Source organism: Terrapene carolina, unplaced genomic scaffold (genome assembly GCF_002925995.2).
Source record: "Terrapene carolina triunguis isolate 2854851 unplaced genomic scaffold, T_m_triunguis-2.0 Scaffold197, whole genome shotgun sequence".
NCBI lineage: Eukaryota > Metazoa > Chordata > Testudines > Emydidae > Terrapene > Terrapene triunguis.
Window position 1 is genome coordinate 391,885 of NW_020664548.1, and position 21,138 is coordinate 413,022.

Genomic DNA, 21,138 nt, shown 5'->3' on the forward strand with positions numbered 1-21,138 from the left:
CCCTGCAAAGATTCTTGTGCAGTTGTATAGATCCGCCGGGTGAGTGTGGACAACGAAGGCTTGCCTAAGCCATTTTCGTGCCGTCCCTTCTTATTTGATCACTTGCTATCTGAGCTCACTTACATCAGTTTGTCTGGCAGCCACAAATGCCATCTGGGTTTCTGTGTCCTTTGCGTGACCTGGTGACGATAACCGGAAGAAAGCCATGCTCTCACACAGCATTGCTTCAGATGCTTTAACCACTAAATTCCACGCACACACTCACACCATGTGGCTTCAGCAGCATTCCTAGCATCAAACCAGGGGCAAAGAATGTTTCCTTTTCATGGCTGAAATGTCTCTCTGGAGCACTCGAGCCAGGCACAGGCCTTGTTCGGATCCCTCTGCACAGAGGTGAATTTTAGCGTGACTTCAGGCCAGTCCCTTGACTCCCAAAGCCCCAGAGAACTGTGCTGCTGCAAAACAGAAACCTCGCTGAAACCCAGGTGATGCATCTGAAGCCGAGCTGCCCTGCAGAAAGGCTGCTGCTCGCCCTTCCAGACATCCCTACCCCTGCTCTGCACCAGCTGGTGTCCAAACCCTCTGCTTTGATAACAAAGACAGGAGAGATAAGTCACTAGCACGGCAGGATGGGTCTGAGGCTCAGCCGGAGATGGGGGCAGGGGGTGTTTTGGATAAGCCTGCGATTTTTTCTGGACACAGCCGCTTCTTCCCCAGAGTCAGGATTGTAAACAGCTCTCGGCTTGGAATGCCAGGTATTCTGGGCTCAACGCATAACATGCAGAGCAGTAATGTCACCTGGCTGACTGTGCGAGGAAAAAACAAAGCAGGCTCCCACGCACGCTCAGGAAGTGAGCCGGTGGGGTAAAGGTGGCTGGATCCACGGAACAAAGGCTGGGGTAGAGTTTCCCCGCTGTTGCTATCGTGGTGCAGACAGGCACTCTCGACACTGGTGGCTCCCATGCTGGAAGGAAAAATCTAGCGGACACAAGGCCCATGTTAGGGCTTGTCTCCATTTGGAAATTTACCATAACAGCTATTCCAGAATCAGAATGTCCCCATGTAGGGAGTCCCCAGGTAAGCACGGCAGCTCTTAGGAACCAATGGTAACAGACACTTTATAATGCCCAGTATTACATAGATCAGGGTCCTTATGGTTGACCCCAACCAGCTAATTTGTGTTACGTTACAAATTGCCTTGTCTACACTATGGTTAAACATGTTAAACAGCACACCTTTTTGCCTAGTGAAGACAAAGGTATTGGCTTAATTAAGACTATTCACCTGCTTAAATATAAAGTACGTGCATAAGCATTTGTAGGATCAGAGTCTAAATGCCGACACAAGGTGCAAAGCAGTGGAGTACGGGGCCCATATACATTTAAACTCAGGTCTGGGCATGGGCCATTCATATGAGTTTCAGAGGTGCCAAGCACTTGCAGTTCCCATTGACTTCAGGCGGATTTGTGGGTCCTTAGCAAGTCTGAGAAATCACGCCCAAGATCACTCCAATAACACAATTATGGCTTGGAAATAGATAACTGGGTAATTGACCAATGGATAGATGGATGCAGACAGTGAGTCAGAGACACTGTGAGGTTACATAAAATGTAGGTTGTGTAAATAAAGGGATGGGGGGGGGGAAGGGATGACAAACACCCCCCAACCCCTCCTCGCCGATACTTTCTGGGGTTGTTTTTGATTCAGCGAGAACAGATTTATTTGGATGTAAACAATTCCCGGACTGTGGCAATGGGGAAGGCAAGGGTGTAGTGCTGGCCAAAGGGGAACCAGAAAACGAAACTGACTGACTCACAGTTTCAATGAAACACAGAAGAGTAAATAAACAGCATGACAAACAAAGAGGAGATAGAAAGTGTTTTTTTTTTTTAGCCTGTTTTAATAACCCCAGATGTTATTACTAGTAACACAGGGACAGAAGTATTCTGGGACAGGGCCCGTCTTTTTGTTCTGTGTTTGTACAGCTCCTAGCACAAGGGGGTCCTGGTCCAGGCCTGGGGTCCTAGGTGATCCAACAGTATAAATAATAATCTTTTTGAAATATATATTTTTCAAATGCTACCCAACATCAATGTAACACCATCCGGTCTATAATTGAGAAATCTTCTCCACCCTTTAAAAAAAAAAAAAGATATGCCAAGTCATGACCAACTCCCAGTACATTCTGAGTCAGATTCTTGGCATGCAGTTGCTCTGCACAGCGTGCTGCTTAGACGGGGATTGTGCAAAGGTGGCTTAAAACTCAGCTCCCCTTTGGCTCTGCACTAGAAGGGCAATAGTGCAGTCTGCTTTACTTCAGCTAGCTACCTGTGGATCAAACTGCAGCCAGGGATCAATGTGGTGTGGGGGCATCTTGGCCATATCCCTTTCCTTGTAGCCAAACCCCCTTTTCTCTGCTATGCCAGCAGTGGGGAGAGGGAGCATCATAAAAGCCCCTACGCTGGCTCTACACCCCCCACCTTGCACTGGGGTGATCCTCTGGGGTAGCTTCAAGGCTACAGTCTGCCTGCAGAGTGGTGCAAAACAGATGCTCTGCGAGGAAGAATCGACCCCATTGTCTTTTAGGCTATGTCTACACGACAGACCAGACAGTGGCACAGCTGTACCGCTGCAGCTGCGCCACTGTAAGGTCTCCCGTGTAGCTGCTCTGTGCCGGCAGGAGAGGGCTCTCCCAATGGCATAATTAAACCACCCCCAACGAGTGGCGAGTGAGCGTCTCCTGTCCACACGACGCTGTCCACACCGGCGCTTTTGTCGGTGAAACTTATGTCGGCCGGGGGTGTGTGTGGTTTTTTCACACCCCTGACCGACAAAAGTGATAGTGTAGACAAAGCCTTAGATTGTAAACTCCTCAGGGCAATGACCTCATCTGGTATGGCCCCAAGAACGCCATCAGCATTTAAATAGTGATAATGAATGACCTAACCGGAGGGTGTCTTTTCAAATGGGAAACATCAGTCAAGAACAGCCCTAATGCACTAAAAGGTGCATTTGTTTATACAAAGGCTGTTATCAGAGAGCGGCTACAGACCAAATTGTACCTGCTGCAACTTACCTCCCCCTGACAATGGATGCATGGATGCAATACAGTCAGGACTAGGACTCAGGAAAGCTTGGTTTGATTCTCAACTCTGCCAGTAGTCTGGGAAAGTCACCCCACCGCTCCATGCCTCAGTTTCCCCATCTTTAAATTGGGGACAATGATGCTGACCTCCTTTGTAAAGTGCTTTGAGAGCTACTGATGAAAAGTGCTATGCTTTATTATTAATAACCCTGGTTTAAGCGAAATCAGAAGTGGGCCAGCAGTTTCATTCGACATCATGCCAAACATATCTCAGGGGGTACCAAGTAAGAGTCTGGCAGCTATACAGTGGAAGGAGTTTCCCTTCCAATGTACTGGATGGAACGGTCTCTTCTGGCCTAGCTATGTTAGTGAGCGATTGCCAAATTGTCTTTGCCACAAGGGGAAGTTTCCCCTGTATGCTGGCTCTCCCTTGGTGGGGCAGCAGAAGTTTGGACAATATTTGCTGCGTCTTGATATCTTAAAACCATCGCTGTGATTTTCAAACTCCGCTTTTTAGAAATCTGCACAACACCAAGGGAACTAGATAGCTCAGGGGGCTGGAAATGTAATGTGGAGGTGAAAGATTGACTCTAGCCCACATCAACAGTAATTTAAAGTAGCTGCCAACTGATAGATGTGCGATGGTCTGTGTGAAATGAATTTGGTGGGTCTCAGTTCAGTTCCCAGTGGACAAGCGTCCCCATCATAAAACCCACCACCCACCAGGGGGACTAGCTGAGTCCTGATCAGCGGCAATCTCAGCAGAGGCCAGGGATTGAATGAGCCATGGGGACTAATCCATCTTCTCACCCTAGAGGAGATTCCTCCTGGCCAGAGTCATGCTGGCATGGCAATGCGGGACAAGCTTGCACAAGGGATGACTGGAGGTCATCCTTCTCCAGAGCTGTCAGGCTGGCACAGAACTGCACAGCGAGGAGTAAGCAAAGCCCTGGGGCTGCAGCCCAAAGGCTCACCTTGCTCCGCTCAACATTTGATTTCGGTTTTGGGTGGATATTTTTCAGTCCCCACGTGGCCTCTGACTCAGGCAGGTCACTTCCCCTTGCGCTGAGGTAGGTGCTAAGTGTTTACTCATTTGCCTCTGCCAGTGAGTTCACCGCAGAACAAACCGACACAGGAAACAGCATGCATTAATATTGCTGCAGAGCGCTTGGACGTAGAGTGGGGTGCACGGCCTGGGGGAGGGGGGAAATTGGTTGTATTACAGCACAGTAGTAGATGGGCCCCGTAAATCTTGCCTGGACATGCTGCTTCCCCTATTGACAGGACAGAAATAACTTGCTTGCTTGTGCCTCAGAGAGCTGGGGGGGAGGGAGGGGAGGGATAGCTAGCTCCACAGTGCTGACACCTTGGCCAGATCTCTCTCCTTTGCCCAGCAACAGACCTCCATCCACTCCAGAGGGTGCTGCAAGAGAGCACCATGCAGCGACCTATTTTGCTATCCTTCGCAGGCTAAGAAAAAGAAGGGACCATCAGATGGCTCATAAATAAGGCTGCGAGACTGTCACAGAAGTCACGGATTCCATGACTTTCCGGGACCTCCATGACCGCTGCAGCAGCCAGTGTGGCTGACCCCAGGGCCGTCCCGGGGCCAGCCACCCTGAGTGGTGCTGGAGGCTGCCTGAGCAGTGGTCTCTGGGGGCCTCGGAGCAGCGGGCAGCCAGGGGTAGTCAGCACCCGCCGCCAGAGCAGGGGCCAGCTGTTGGTCCCCGGGACCCCGCTGAGCAGCTAAGATTTAGTCAGGGATATTTATAGTAAAAGTCATGGACAGGTCACAGGCCGTAAATTTTTGTTTATAGCCCATGGCTTGTCCATGACTTTTATTAAAAATACCATGACTAAATCTTAGCCTTACGCATAAGCAGGATCATCGCCCTGAAGCTGGTTTCCACAGCATGGTCACGTGAAGGATGGGTATTGGGGGTATTTTCCAACCACTTGTAAATGGTCTTTCTAGACCCAGGTATGGGTAGGCTTCAACCACCACATCTGAAGCATCAGGTCTTGGCTATTCCGGGTGGTAGGATGCCAGACTAGATAAGAATAGCCCCTTCCATCCAAGGATCCCAAAGGGTGTTACAGACATTAATGAGTTATGCCTCACCTCTCCCAATGGTTTGCATATTACCTTCATTTTACAGATGAAAAAACTGAGGCACAAAGAGGTCAAGTGATTTGCCCAAGGCCATACAGCAATTTGGTAGCAAAGCCATGGCCAGAACCCAGAAGTCCTAACTCTCAGCCCTGTGCTGTACCCACAACACGATGCTTCCAGGTGGATCTATGGCTGATTGGATTTCTGATCAATCATTCCGACCTCTGAGGCAAAACGGTTAGATTACACTGACTGTCGGCTGGCATTTCCGCCTTTGCAAGGTGACTAGTTCATTCCCAAACCCTGTGTCCCACCCGGCAGTCACAAGCAGTGCGAGCGGTTATGGATCAGCCTGTCTCACAGTCACAAAAATGACCAGCTAGGAACAGACCTAGCCAGCCTGGCCTCTTCCTGCATTTTCCATTGCTTTCTATAGGAGCCAACAGCTTTCATTAAAAAAGTACCTGGCTCCCATTCCCACCTCCTTCCGTGGCGGGGCCAGTCCTGTGAATCGGGGAACAGTCTATAGTTTAGACTGGACTTTCTCTGCCCTGTGCTGCTCGCTCCAACCTGCTCCCTCCCCCTTAGCTTCACACCACACCTGCCCCTCTTACCCTCTTTTCCCCTGCCCTATCCTCTTCACCCCTTTTTCTTCCTTTTCCTTCCATTTAGCTGATCTCCTCCTAAGTATCCCCCCCTCCAATGGAATTAACATGCAATTTGCTGCCATCACATGGTTCGCTCTGCTTGTGTGTTCTGCCCGTTCGCCCACCTGTCTGTTGTGTCTGCTTAGACTGTAAACCGCTCAGAAGCGTCTGCTACTCTGTTTCTAGAGCTCCTAGCACAATGCCCCCCCCCCAACCCCTCCCCGTTCTTGGCTGGCCCTTAGGCACTACCATAATAAACATGATTAATAGTAATGTTCATGACCTAGTCACCCAGCCTCCCTCTAGCTAAGTTATAGCTGTATCTACAGAAAAGCTATCTCTAGCCCCTGTTGCTCTAACGAGGCGCTAATGTCAAAGGCTCCCTGAGTACATTTAAATGCGGATTTGACATACAGCCTCTGGTCAAGGGGAAAAGCCACCCCTTGCACAGAGCTGTGACTTGCTCAGGGCCCCACACGGATTTGGCAGCGTCCTGGTTTCCTGTTTTAACCCCTAGACACCAGTGCCTCCCCATACCTTAACTATTGATACAGACTGCTGCACCAATTGCATATTATGGGCTGCTATGGTGCTCCCATCCCCAAAATCTAAGGTGATACCTTAGCCATGGGACTGCAGAAGCCCTTTGAGTCAAGATCGGAGCTTTGATCTTCCACACTGCTGCCTGATGGTGCATCAATTGAATTGATTCATTTAGGGTATATTCCTTATTTCATTTGACTTCCCACTGGTTATATCTATGGAGTATAAATATAACTTGGTGGGAAAATCCTACAGAACATCCCTATTTTGTGTGTCAGCAATCTGATTTGCAGGGCTGGAAGAAACAGATAGAAAATCCTGTTTGGGTTTTGGTCCCAAACCTATAGAATTCAGGAGAATATTAACCCTGATTTGAACACAAGGTCATCATCTCTTTTTAACCTTTCTGCAGGTGGCCTTGTAAATGGGGAAGTCATTGAGTCATTGCAAGTCTGACAACAATGCCACGATAACAACTATTTATACAGATCATTTCACATTCAGTGCAAGGTCCTATTGCCAAGACTTAAAAAGTATATAAATGAAGGACCCGATCCTGCAATCATTATTATATGTATATTACTGAGCTAGTATTAAAATAGACAGACATAAGTTAGGAACTTCAGACAGTTTGAGAACAAACAATTCCCACTTTGTCTAAATGGGGTCCAGCAAATTGCATAGCTGATAATGATACTTACCTTCCTTGGTAAAGTGCTTTGAGAACTCCATATAGGAGTTTTCCATATAGGAGCTAAATAATACTATACAAACAACGTTTTCTTCAATCATTTCCTTAGGGGAATTGAAAGAAAAGAGAGGAAAGAGTGCACATATAATCCTCCCAAGGCCACAATAGAACCTAGTGCTAGTTCTCAGAGTGCTAGTTCGTCTGTCTAAGCCACTATTACCATAATATCTGGGCACCTCACAGTTTTTACTGTATTTATCCTAGCAACAGCCCTCTGAGGTAGGCAAGTGCTATTGTGTTAGATATTACCCTATTGTGACACAGAGGGACTAAGATACTTTTCCAAAGTCTAGGCAGGGCAGGCAATGAAACTTAGGTCTCTGGACTCCTAGGTTAATGCTCTAACCACTGGACCATCCTTCTTCCTGGTACAATATCTTGCTCCCATTTACACAGGATCCTTTCCATATTTCCTAGCTTGTTCCTCTTGTGTAGCAAATTCAGTTCTTTTGCCTTTTTTAAGGAACCAGTGATGCTTTAACAACATAGGGGACATGCCAGGAGCAACCCAGGATAGGCAAAGATGGTGGAGCCCTGTTCATGCCCTAAGAGACATTTGGTAGTGCAGGAATAATTCAGAATGATCCTCTGGGGGGAGAACTTTTTTTTTTCCTGAGCAGCAGATAAATCCCTTAGCTCCTTACCAACAGCAAAAGAAAAATGGACAAAGAACCATGAGGGAAAATCAGAACCCAGAAAATTAAATCAAACCAGTCGCTAAAGCTTTCATTCACCCAACAACCCCACAGCATGTCTCTGAGGGAGACACATTGCTCCATTTCCATTGACGTCAATGCAGTTTTTGCCTGCGACAGGAACTTAGGTTAACTTCAAACACTAAGTTATATCTGGATGTACATAGAGACAGAGCTTCCTCTTGACTTCACTGGGAGCAGAGCGAGGCCAACACTGAATCCCACTCAGATTGCGTGTGTGTGTGTGTGTGTGTGTGTGTGTGTGTATATAACACATGTGGTTATAGTTTACAGCCTGATTCTACAATTGTTATTCAAGCAAAATCCCACTAGTTCCAATGCGTGCTCTGCATAAGGACTGCCCTGATATGATTTGATTTTAATACCTTACAAGCTTCGGTAAGGCAGGGACTGTCTTGTTATGCATTTGTCCAGCACACAGAACAATGGGGTTCTGAACCTAGCTGGGCCTCCAGATGCTACCGCAATGCAAATAATAATATAATCGTGACAGTGAAACAGCTCTGAGCTGGATGTGAACTGCATAAACAGTTAGGTATAGTTACTGAAGTGGTGTTATTGACAGAGCTGCAGTGACTCATGCTCATGTACAAGTCTACCTGTAAAACAGGTTAAAGAGTCACCCATGCTTAAAAGGTGGCAGCGCAGAGCAATTCTGTCCATTTGAGACAGAAATGAGGAGCAGATCCTTTCGATTTGTTTTGGTCTCTGTTCTCAGAACATTTTCAATGTTTTGCCCCATAAATTTGCCAATGCGGATATTGCCAAGCCACATTTTGGAAAGTCATCATTACCCAACAGCTGACGTTCTCCGACTCAACTCAACTGCGCTGCCATTAAGCATTGCCTGGCCTGTCTCGGGTCTCTTTAACATGGAGTACATTTGCCTATATGGATGGGAGGAGATAATGGCAATGAAGCTAGGCAAGTGCTGTGCAAGCTTCCCACCCATCACTCTGCCATTGCACCTCAATCCTCTGCATCCCACCGCTATTGCAGTCCTGCCCCCTCCCCGCCCCTCCAAACTCCACCAACACACTTCAGTCCTGACCTGCTGCAGCTCCCTTTGCTATTCCAGTCCTGGACTCCCTCCCCCACACACACATACACTGCTCTGCTGGTGCATCTCACTTCTGTCCTGCAGTCCTCTGGTATTCCAGTCCTGGACTCTCTCCCCCACACACACATACACTGCTCTGCCGGTGCATCTCACTTCTGTCCTGCAGTCCTCTGGTATTCCAGTCCTGGACCCCCTCCCCCACACACACATACACTGCTCTGCTGGTGCATCTCACTTCTGTCCTGCAGTCCTCTGGTATTCCAGACTGGGCGGGCGACAGGCAGACAGAGACACACATGCTCCACCAGTGCACCTCAGTTCTGATCTGCAGCACTAGATACTAACTCAGCGCCGAGCATCTCCTGAGCAAAGACTTGGCCGGTGTTGACACAGATTTGAAATCAAGTCCCCAGAGATTAAACCTTGACTGGCCCATGTACCTCTCCCCCTCCCCTTTTTAAAGGAACCTGACAGGATACAAGAATTATAATCAAAACAGAAAGGAATTTAAAAGAGACACGTTAAACCCCAGTTCATAATAGAGACCTTGTTACCTGAATTGAGCCTCAGCGACGGTCTACGCCCCTCTCTGGCCCTGCGCCGATGACGGTCTGGTGGGTCACTGCTGTTCCCAGAGGCCATGGTGGAGGGGAGCTTGGGGAGAGGGGATCAGCTTTACCCTGCAGAGGGAGAAACAAGGGAAGGCAGGGTGAACAAGGCAGGACGCTGAACCAGATTGCTCAGGGAAGGGCTCTGGGGAGCTGCAAGCTGTGACCAGTCTGGTGATGCCAGAGGAGACAACTGGAGACTCAAGGTCTGTTCTGTGGCCTTGGATCCTTACACACCTCCAGGGACAGTGTTAGGCCCCAAGATAATTCTTCTTTAGCGTTTCTCCTCTTAGCACCTCCCGCTTTCCTTTATCTCTGCACATCTGACAGCCTCCTGGCTCCTCCCCTCCCTATCCCACTCTCAAATCCCCACCCACACCAAGGTTCCTCCATCTCTCTGGCTGGATAGCATTAGTTCCCTCCAACACATCCTCAGGCTCCTCCTCCATCTACAGGATCACTCCCATGCCCACGAGTCTTTATCATGCTCAGGACAATGAGATCCCCCTAGCACTCTTGTGAAGCACCTCACGACCACACACAAAGGTGCTCCTCCACGGGCTGCATGCTCACCCGATACCATCTGGACTGAACTTGCCTTCAGCAAGGCTAGTTACCATTCCAGTCTGTACCATTTAGTCCCAGTGTGGATGGAGGTCACTGGTGTCGTACCACAACTGGTTCCAACAGTCCTACGTCTAGCGCACTGGTGACCTTTCAAAATCTGCTGCAATGCATTGCTTTTGGGGAGCTGTGCCGCAGAAACTGGGGGGACAGTTTCCCAGAAGGCACTGCAACCGTGACGATTTAGAGCGGTGCGAGCGCAGATGCAGAGCAAGCTCTTAAAATGGTTCTGCACAACCAGCTGGGATGCACTGAACTGGTTCAGTGTCCTAGTGTAGAGATGGCCATTGTATCCCCAGGAGAGGTTTGAGCTGTTTTCGCCTCTCAAGTGCACCCAAACAGTATGCCTATCCTGGGTCTTATTAGTTCCCCATTTCTCTTTATTCCGGAGCTACTATTTCCTCCTGTTCGTCATCTCACAGATGCCCTTAAAAAAATAACTATGATTAAAAATTCATTAGAACCCAAATCCCTGACCGCCCAGTCATCCTAAACCCAGGCCCAAATTTTACATCTAGTGCAAATCTCTAACCACAATGCTTAGCATGTATACAGCTCTTTATCAACACTTTATGAACCTGCCTGCCAGGTAGGTATTCACTCAGCTTTTGCAGTGGGGGAAACTGAGTCACGGAGAGGGCTTGCCTGAACTTGCGTGCCGAGTCGATTTCAGGGCTGGGAAGAAAACACAGCTAGTTCCTAGTCGCCTGCTCAGTGCAGGGGTTCCCAAACTGTGGTCCATGTACCACTGGTGGCACATGAGCTTGTTGGAAGTGGTACATTGTATCCCTGGAAGCGGTACTGGGATAGAGGCCTGTTCCATGAAATGGCCCCTTTTAGGCAAGATATTCAGGGGAGCGGCAGACTAACTGAGAAAGCGGGGGGGGAGGGGGAGGTGTTGATCAGGTGTCTACCTCCTTAAAATGATAAAACCCAGGTGTCAGGTGACCCCCAGGAGGAGAGAGGCAGACAGCCTGAAGAGGAGAATTACAGGGGAGCATCAGGTCAGGAGAGAGGCTCCCTGGGCTGGGAACTAGAACCAGAACAGAGACTAGTGGGCTGGGGAAGCCTGCCTGATTCACAGCCCACCCCAAGGAGGCAGGTTGTGGGATTCCTTAACCAAGAGGAAAGAGTTGTGAGTCCACTTCAGAAGGCCTGTCAGAGGCCAGGGTGTTTAGTGGGATCGGCAAAGCTCCCTGGGCAGGGAACTGGGAGCCTTCCCAACATTCCCCCACCTCCCTAGCTCCCCTCTGAGGCTTTGTCTACACTGGCACTTCGATGGCAAAACTTTTGTCGTTCAGGGGTATTTAAAAAACATCCCACCTAGAACGACAAAAGTTTTACCGACAAAAAGCTCCCTGCCGACAAACAGCAGCTACACTGCGTGCCTTTTAGTGGCACAGCCATGTCGCTAAAAGCCTTGTAGTGTAGCCATGGCCTAAGCCTTCCCTGCTCATTTACACACCATTAGACCTGGGCAGGAAGTGTTTTTTCCATCTTTCCAGGATTTCAAAACTTTCCTCCAGACAAACTGAACTTGTTTGCAAAATAATAACTACAGTAAATAAATAAAAGTGACTCACCCGCCCTAAAACAGCCAACAGCATAGTGGTTAGGGCACTCACTGGGCCATGGGCAATCCTAGTTCAAGTTTGTGATTCCCCCCTCCATCCTCCTCCCACCCCCGCTCCCTAATTTTATCAGAAATTCCTTCCTGGACCTAGAAACTTCTACGTTGCTGTGACAAGTCTTGGGTTTTTGACACATTTTTGTTAGAAAACATCACAACGTTTCGGTGAAAAACTCCCAACCTGCTCTAAACCTCACGTCCTCTAACCCTCCCAAAGGGACTCCCCTAGCCAAACTCCCTTCTCTTCTAATTCCCCCAGGCAGATCTTCACCAGCCACATACAAAACTTATTTGACTAAGTGTCTCTAAATATCTTAATTAACCCTATTAAGACCTAAACCAAGAGGATTAATGTGCCTCTGGTACTTCAAACATCAGTTCTTCAGGAAGGTGTCATGTGAACAATAAAGTCTGTGAACTACAGCACTAGTACACACTCCTGGGCCAGATTCTCAGTGGCTGTAAATCAGGGTTGCAGTGTCTTCACTGGAGCTACCGAGGCATCTTTAAGGTGCCACCGGACTCCTCGTTGTTTTTGTGGATACAAACTAACCCAGCTACCCCCTGATATTTGAGGCGTACAGTAGCTGAACATCAACATTTGGGAAGGCAGTGTGGCCTAGTGTAAGTTGTACTGTACCTCAATTAATAATGAATATTATATTGGTTATTTCTGTCTGGTATTGGTTAGCCATGTAAAATTAAGTTACTTAGTTTTGGTGGGTGCCCTTAAACAGGTTGGATAATGATGCACTGCCACAATTAGATGCTGTGCATAGCCAGTCCAGGGCTATGACCCTGTTTTCCAAGCCTTACAGAATATTGTCTCCAGAGGCAGAAGTCCAACAACAGAGGTGTGAAATACAATCCATCATTCACCTCAACGAGGTGGCAATGGTGGGGGGAGGTGGGACCTAAGGGGATGCAAAGCTTACTTATCAACAGGGCTTAGGAAATTGCTGAATGCTCATTTGCATCTCAATGCTCAGAAGACAATGCCAGCTGACAGGTACTCCTTGCTAGGTGCCTTGGGAACAAACAGAAAGTTTGGACTGTTCCTGTAGGGCAGTGGTTCCCAAACTTTAACAACTTGTGAACCCCTTTCACTAAAATGTCAAGTCTCATGAATCCCCTCCTAAAAATGAATATTTCCAGGGATTTTCTCCTTTACCTGAGTATAAATGATAAAAAGCAGTGATCTTGGAAATATAAAATGTGTTTTTATGACATGCTTATTACACACTATTTATTATCAATTATTATTTATCATCATTACAGTATTTTTATTACATTATGAAAAGAGCAACACTCTTCCAAGATCTCACTTTCGTAGCTTGTATCACTTTGAATAAGCCTGTTATAAGACAAGGCTCCTATGTTTCATCAAGGAGTATCAGATGTGAAACAGCATAAAGGTATTTAAGAAGCCAACTCAAAGAGTTCCTGCTACACAAGCATTCAGGTCTTGAGCAGTCCAGGCTAACAACGCATGTTACAACAAAGCTTAAACTTGTTCTTCATAATAATTTTAAAAACAATACTAGCTGCCTATTTATTTTAAAAACAGCAAAAAATATCCACCTCCCTTTCCATTTCTTATAAGGAGTTTTGAAGTTTAAATCTCCTCCGTGTGATAGATCTGCTTGCTTTGATCTGCTTAGCTCTTGGAAGTCCAGAGGCTCCAGGCTGCTGGCCCCGTACTGCCTGGGGTCCTTATGGACAGCTCTGTCCGCCATTAGGGAATTTTTTCCCAAGAACCCCCTGTAACACTTTGTGAACCCCAGTTTGGGAACCACTGCTGTAGGGTGACTGGTTTCAGAGTAGCAGCCGTGTTAGTCTGTATCCGCAAAAAGAACAGGAGCACTTGTGGCACCTTAGAGACTAACACATTTATTTGAGCATAAGCTTTTGTGGGCTATAGCCCACTTCATCGGGTGACTGATGGTCTTTCCTATATGCCATCCCCTTTTTCCCCCCCAACTTCAAATGTGCCCAGTGAGGGTGGTTCAGTTGGACCCATGGCTTCCTCTTTCAGCACTACTTCAAGAGGGCTAAGGAGAAGGGAAAGGCTGTGTAGGGGATGGGAGGATTAGAGCTGGGATGCAGAGTACAGCATGGAAGGAGGGCTGGCCTCACCGCTCCCCCCACGAGGGCTAGTCTCCCTAACCCTCTGCCTCCTGGCTGCAATCCTGAGTGACTAACCTCCCCCTGCTAGTTTCTGCTCTGGAGCTTGGGTGGAAATGAAGCAGGCTGCCTTCGAATTTAGAGTCCCCATCATCTGAGTGAGGAAAACCTTCAGTTACCTCCCTCACGCCCCAGCCAGTTCTACAAAGGTTTATAAGGTGCTTTTATAGAGCTTTTTCACGTGAAGGGCTCAAAGTGTTTCACAAGGGCATGCGAGCATCATTATCCCCCTTTTATAGATGGGGAAGCTTAGGCACAGAGACGGGAAGTGATTTGCCCAAGGTCACAGAGTGGGTCTGGCAGAATGAGGAATAGAAGCCAGCAGTCTCAACTCCCTGGCTCTAGTCTAGACCAGCAGTTGCCAACCAGGGGTAAGCGTACCCCTGGGGGTACTCAGAGGTCTTCCGGGGGTACATCAACTCACTCAGGTATTTGCCTAGTTTTACAACAGGCTACATAAAAAGCCCTAGCGAAGTCAGTACAAAGGAAAATTTCATACAGGCAATGAGTTGTTTATCCTGCTCTATATGCTATACACTGAAATGTAAGTACAATATTTATATTCCAATTCATTTATTTTATAATTATATGGTAAACATGAGAAAGTCAGCAATGTTTCAGGACTAGTGGCTGTGACACTTTTATATGTTTAGGCCTGATTTTGTAAGCGAGTAGTTTTTAATTGAGGTGAAACTTGGGGATATGCAAGACAAATCAGACTCCTGAAAGGGGTACAGTCGTCTGGAAAGGTTGAGAGCCACTAGTCTAGGCCTTGCTCCTTCCCCTCCTGGAAAAGGGCAGGAAGGAGAACTTCCTGCGTGGGTCTCAGCTAATACTGCTCCCTGAACGGGTAACTTGTTTCATCTCTCCAAACGGCAGGTCTACACTTAAAACACAGCATTGATGCAGCTGCGTCGCTGTAGCACTTGAATGAAGCTGTGCTACGCCGACGGTAGAGAGCTCTGCCGTTGGAGTAGTTAATCCACCTCTGCGAGAGGCGCTAGGTGTGTGGGCGGGAGAAGATCTGCCACTGCCACTGCACTGTCTACGCTGCCGCTTAGGTGAGGATAACGGCATCGCTCAAGGGGTGTGGATTTTTCACATCCCCGAGCGACGTAGTTATACCGAAGTAATTCTATAGTGTAGACCTGCCCTTAGTGCTAATGGGGGACACATCCTGACGGACTTGGTGAGTGGGAACCCCAGGCCAGGCTGCAGCTTGTGCCTGCCCCTTGGCAGACTGCTGCTGAGCAAGCGCTGAGTGTCAGGGCAATGCTACCATGCTGGTATCGACGGACACCCTCTTCTATTCCTCCCATTGATTCGTGCATCATTAGTTGCTGCTTGGATGCTGCTCCGAAACATGCACCCTCTGAAGGGCCTCAGTTTAAAGCAGTGATACTCGGACATCAGTGGTTCAGGAGCCAAATTAGCAATCAACGTTACCCAAAAGAGCCACAGTCCTGTGAAGTCATTGTTTCTTTTACTATAGTACTATATATCCATATTTAAACAGTATAACAGGGGAAATAGTTTATATATAATTCTCACAGCAAAATGACTGACCAAATATTATTATTTCATCAACTGCAACTGGTTAATAACATAGTAAAAGCATCCTGATTGGTTAATCATGAAATCACTCAGTGTTTTAATATCACGTGCTGCAAAGAGCCGCGGGAGACACATTAAAGAACCACATGCAGACTCAGTCGGAGTTTCACTGGTTTAAAGATTCCGTAGATCACAGGATACATGAAACACACAATGCACAAGAGAGGCAGGGAGGAGGCCGGGTACATTGGACAAAGCACAGAACTAGGAGACTTGTGTTCTATCCCACACTCAGCCACAGATTCACCTTGGGCAAGTCATGTCCTCTCTCCATGCCGGAGATTCCCCATCTGTAAAAAGTGATAATGAAACTGATCTCCTTTGTGCATTGTTTTGAGATCTGTACCAGCAGTTTAGATCCAATTGCAGAATGGGAAAAACTTCCTAACTGTCAGGGTAGTTAAGCACTGGAATAAATTGCCTAGGGAGGTTGTGGAATCTCCGTCATTGGAGGTTTTTAAGAGCAGATTGTCAGGGATGGTCTAGATAATACTTAATCCTGCCTTGAGTACAGAGGACTGGACTAGAAGACCTCTCGAGGTCCCTTCCAGTCTAATGATTCTATGGGGAGACGTACATTGTAAGGGCTTGTCTACATGAGAAACTGAGCAGTAAAACTAGGCCAGTATAATTACACCACTATAGTTATACTGGTAACTCCCCAGGTGGACTCTCTAATTCCAGAGTAATTAAGTGTCTTTTTCCAGTATAGTTTAAGCTGCTTCCAAAACGACATAAGTTAAATCAGAAAAAGCCACTCTTACTCCAGAATTAGACTGTCCCCATGGGGAGTTTTGCCAGTTTAACTATAGGGGTGTCAATTCACACCGTACCTTACACGGGTATAACGTCCCATGTAGATATGCTCTAAATTCCCTGCTCCATGTAGCAGAGATCAGCTCTCCCTCTATGAACAAAGCACACCATTAATACTCAATATATGATCATACTATAGCTTGATCGGAGAGCGGAATTTTACCTGGAGTTATAAAGCACTTTGGCACCTGTGTGATGACCAGGGCTTCTTAAAACCAAGTTTAATATTAAACAAGAACAAAAACTGAGGGGAAATTCCTCAACCATCTTTTTGTTCTGTGTTTGTACCGCACTTAGCAGAATGGGGTTCTAGTCCATGACTCAGCCTCCTAGGGATGCTGTGGTAATAAAAATAACAGGACTTGGAAAGAACAAAGGACCAGATCATCAGCTGGCACAAATCTGTGTAGGCCAATTGAAGTCAATGAATCGAACCCAATGGACACCCAACCACTGCACTCATTCCAGATTGGTTTAACTTTACATATAGAATCATAGAAAAACAGAGCTGGAGTCACTCTGGTTCAGGTGCAAGTGTAGGGGAGAACACAAAGCTGGTTGGTGGATCTGGCCATATTCGAAGAGTGACCCACCACTGGTAACACCTGCAGCTTGCTTGGTGCAGGTCTTAACCATAGATTCTAGCCCAGTCCTGAACACTCGTCATCCTTGTCCACCCTTGCAGCTCAGTTGTGTTTAATAGCAGTCCAGCTGCACTCATTCCCAACACCTACCATTGGCAAGGGGGAATTCTTCTAGCGCAGAGCAGGTTTCTGCATCTGAAAGATTCCTAGTCTCAGCTTGTCCTCACTGATGCTATTTCTGCATTCATGACGCAGTTGTTTAATCTTATTTTTCATGTTTACCGTTTGCAAAACTTATAAGGAAGTGAGTCCCTTTTGTCAGGCAGGTTCCTCTTCTGCTTGTCATTTCTAAGAAGGGAAAATTTCAGTTTCTTTTCTTTTTTTTGGCCTTTTCCCATCACATCACATTTCTTACACAGATCTCTTCTCTACCACAATAAAGTCATGCAGGGGTGTGTAAGTCACATTCCTCGAACTCATTGGGAACTACCAACTGCCTCTCACCCATTCGAAACAACAATCCACAGCCAACTGCTGCTAATACGCATCTTCCCCAATGGCAACAAAGAGGGATGGACTAAGATCTGAACGAAATCTTAGGCTGACCAGGGTTCCAAGCACCAGAAGAACCTCCTCTCCTCCCAAGTTTGACCATTTCCAAGCTAATCTGGAGTTGGACCAATCTAATGGGGACCAATCCCTATGGCCCTGAGAAAGAGTAGAGGAGGACCTGCCACCCACGTTTTCAAGAGGTCCCTAGGCTCCTGGGAACAAGGGCTTCAGACACCTTGTAGCCCAAAGAGTATGGCCAGGAATGAGTTGGAGGAGGGGGACCTGAGAGTACAATTCCCCCAGCATCCATGGGTGCCAGGTTTGTATAATTTTTGGTGGGGCCCAGAACGGGTCCAAGCAGAGCCGTCCCATCCATAGGACTGACTGGGGCAACCCCCCCGGGCCCCGCGCTTTGGGGGGGCCCCGCACTTCAGGGGGATGTGAGGTACAGGGCGGCCTGGAGGGTTAGCGGGGGGCCTGGCACCAGTAGCAGCAAGCGACTCGGCCCCAGCCTGCTCCGCCCCACCGGCTCCCAGCGTCGCTCGGGGGACAGGAGTGGAAGCCGGAAAGAGGCAGGGCAGGGACTTGGGGGAAGGGGTGGAATGGGGGCAGGGCAGAGGGGAGTGGGCTGGGGCTGGGTCGCTCGCTGCTGCCGGCACCAGGTCCCCTGTTAACCTCCCAGGCTGCCCTGGACCTTATGTCCCCTGAAGCAGGGGGCCCCCCAAAGCGCAGGACCCGGGGCGGTTGCCCTGGTCCGTCCTATGGACGGGATGGCTCTGATTAACTATAAGCCTAAACATTGGTAGAGCCGGGCCCACGTTCCTGAATATTGGTGGAGCATGGGCACCATGGGCACATATAACTCACCGCCTATTCAGCAGCTCCAGGATTTTGGTTTGCTAGGAGCTGTGTTTATCCTTCACTTGCTACCGAGGTATTAATCACCTCCCAGCTCACCCAGCCCTTACTTTCACAAAGGGTTAAAGCCGCAGTGACGTGTGGGCGTAGCAGCACCTCAGAGATGGCAAAGCAGCTTATCTTTATTGGCGAGTAAAACAGACCTTTGCCTTGAGTGCATTTCCCCTCCCGCTCCTCCACTTTGCTTAAAGGTTTCGGGTGAGTTTCCTGTTCTTCCTGGATCGCATGTCCCTCGCTTGCCCCCCATCCACCAAACCCATTCAGCACCTTTCCCCTAGACCAAATCTCAGCTGAGGCTTCCCCACCCACCTCAATAAAAGGTGAGGTGGAAATTCAGCCACTGGCCCTGCACTAAGGAGAAAGGCCAGCATGGCGGCTAGAAACCATTGCATATCACGGGGTATGGGGGGGATCCGCAGAAGCACAGAAGGGGAAGGAGAGCCAGAGAGACCCTCTGATTAGCAGCTGCAGCTCTGAACAGAAGCCGGCTCACCTTCTTCTGTGAGAGCAATAAAACTGCCATTGGTGTGTTGTACAGTCTGACGCAGTTTCAGGAAGTGCGCACATATCTCCCGAAGGAAACATGTTCTCGACAAGGACCTTAGCCCACACAAAGGAACTTGGGGCAGATTCCACCACTGGATGCACAGCGGGCAGGAAGGTAACTAAACACTTGTCTGCAGTGTGTGTGTGTCTACAGCATCTAACACCCTGGGCCTTGGGGCAATGCTGCATTATAAATGAATACTCCTACTGCCAATATTATCCTGGGAAGCACAACTCACAGCCACAGGGCTGGCAAACTAGGGTCACCAGGCTCCACAGCTGCTGACCCATTCCCCTTTAGGACCTGCTCTGACAGAAAGCCACACATCTGCCCCCTCTGCTCCCTTCCTGTCTGCGCGCACAGGCCAAACAGAGAGCGCTGCTGGCCCATGCAGCAGGGGGCCCCCCTGCACTGCTGCATGGGAAGGTGCTGAAATGATTCATTAATTTCAAAACTATACACGTGACTGGTTATGTCTGGTAACTCAGCGTGGGAAGACAGTGCCCAAGGCTACAGAGACACAGAGAGTCAGAGGACTGCAGATTTCTGCAGCATTAACCCAGAAACGCATCCCAATCCAAATTCAAAAATCGTTTGGGTGTATTTAAGCCTTTAATCCACCTTTATTTACTCGTTTTATAAGAAAACACTGCAGGGCTGTCCCAATTCACTGCTGTAGGTTGTCGTGCTTTGGCATGACTATAAAACACTGGAGAATATATTTTAACAAAGGGGTTCCACGCCCCCTCTTCCAGCAGTCAACTTACAGTGAAATCTTTGGCCCTGACCTTGCAAATACTTATTCACACATTTAACATTAAGCACTTGAATGGTATTAACTCATCTGCTCATATGCCTAATTCAAGCACATGCAGTTGGTATTTTGTTAACCTCTGAGGATAGGACAAGAAGCAATGGGCCTAAATTGCAGCAAGGGCGGTTTAGGTTGGACATTAGGAAAAACTTCCTAACTGTCAGGGGGATTAAGCACTGGAATAAATTGCCTAGGGAGGTTGTGGAATCCCCATCCTTGGAGGGTTTTAAGAACAAGTTAGACAAACACCTGTCAGGAATGGTCTAGTTATTACGTAGTCCTGCCTTGAGTGCAGGGGACTGGACTAGATGATTTCTTGAGGTCCCTTCCAGTCCTACACTTCTATGATTCCATGACCAGGGCCCTTGATTGTCCTGACCAGTTACAGAGGACTATACATTCCCAAGCACTTTCTAGTTAACCCTCAGAACGCCAGGGCATTAGCCCCATTTTATAGGTGGGGAAATGGAGGCTGGGAGATGGGTGGTGACTCGCGCACGGTGACACGGTATCCCTTAGGTGTACGTTTTCCAGACCCCTGCGCTAATCACTTCTCCTCCCCAACCCCAAACAAAACCAGCATGACAGTGATGCCCCCAGAGTTGTCACTGGTCTGCGTCACCCGAGTGGCACCCCCACGGTGGAGCCCTGCACCCTTGCCACGCAAGCTCCTGGGCACCAGTGGCTGGATCCCTACAGATTGCAGCTGTTGCTTTATTCCTGTGTCGTCCCGCCAGTAAAACAGGCCAACGCTCCGCTCCCGGGCCCCGCACGCTGCGGGCAGAGCGCGCCTAGCCCCATCCCGGGAGCTCCGGTGTCCCAACCCCAGCGCCCGTGCCAGGCCCGGCGCCCTCCCAGCGCAGCAACCCCCTGCCCGGGCCGGGGCTCTCCGAGCAGCGGGCGCCCCGGGGCAGCTCCCCTAGCCCCACCGGCTCTGTCCCCCCGGACACATCGGGCCACCCGCCAGCTGGCTGGACCCCTCCCTTCCCCTTTGTCCAGCTCGCGGCTGGGATGCTGCATCCCGGGGCGCTGGGCTGGGAGAGGGGAGGAAGCGTCTGCAAGATTCGTACTCACCCTCTTCCTCCTCCCGTCTGCACGGGGGCTTTACAGCGCTCAGAGGAGGGGGATGCGGCTGGAGCTGCCCCTGCGCCCTAGTTCATCATCCCCGGCTTCCTCGCCTGCTTCTGCATCGGCTTCCTTACCCTGGGGGGGGGGGGGCGCTGATTGCATGCGAAAGGAAGGAGTGGAGATAACGAATTGACCATAGATGCAAATAGAAAGACAGCTTCAGCTCCCTCTAGAGGCTCCTTCTACCCCAAAGCTGCTCACTGT

General features: G+C 48.8%; 1 protein-coding gene across 1 annotated transcript in view; it reads right to left on the minus strand.

Moving 5' to 3' along the window:
• LOC112106113 (bcl-2 homologous antagonist/killer) overlaps nt 1-20,998 on the minus strand; it is a 32,046-nt gene extending 11,048 nt beyond the window's left edge. The window contains exons 1-2 of the mRNA XM_024199179.3: nt 20,881-20,998; nt 9,470-9,595 (exon numbers count right to left, since the gene is read on the minus strand). Coding sequence (XP_024054947.1) covers nt 9,470-9,557 — 88 coding nt within the window. The 5' untranslated portion in view covers nt 9,558-9,595; nt 20,881-20,998. The remainder of the gene's footprint in view (nt 1-9,469; nt 9,596-20,880) is intronic.
• Nucleotides 20,999-21,138: the final 140 nt, after the last annotated feature.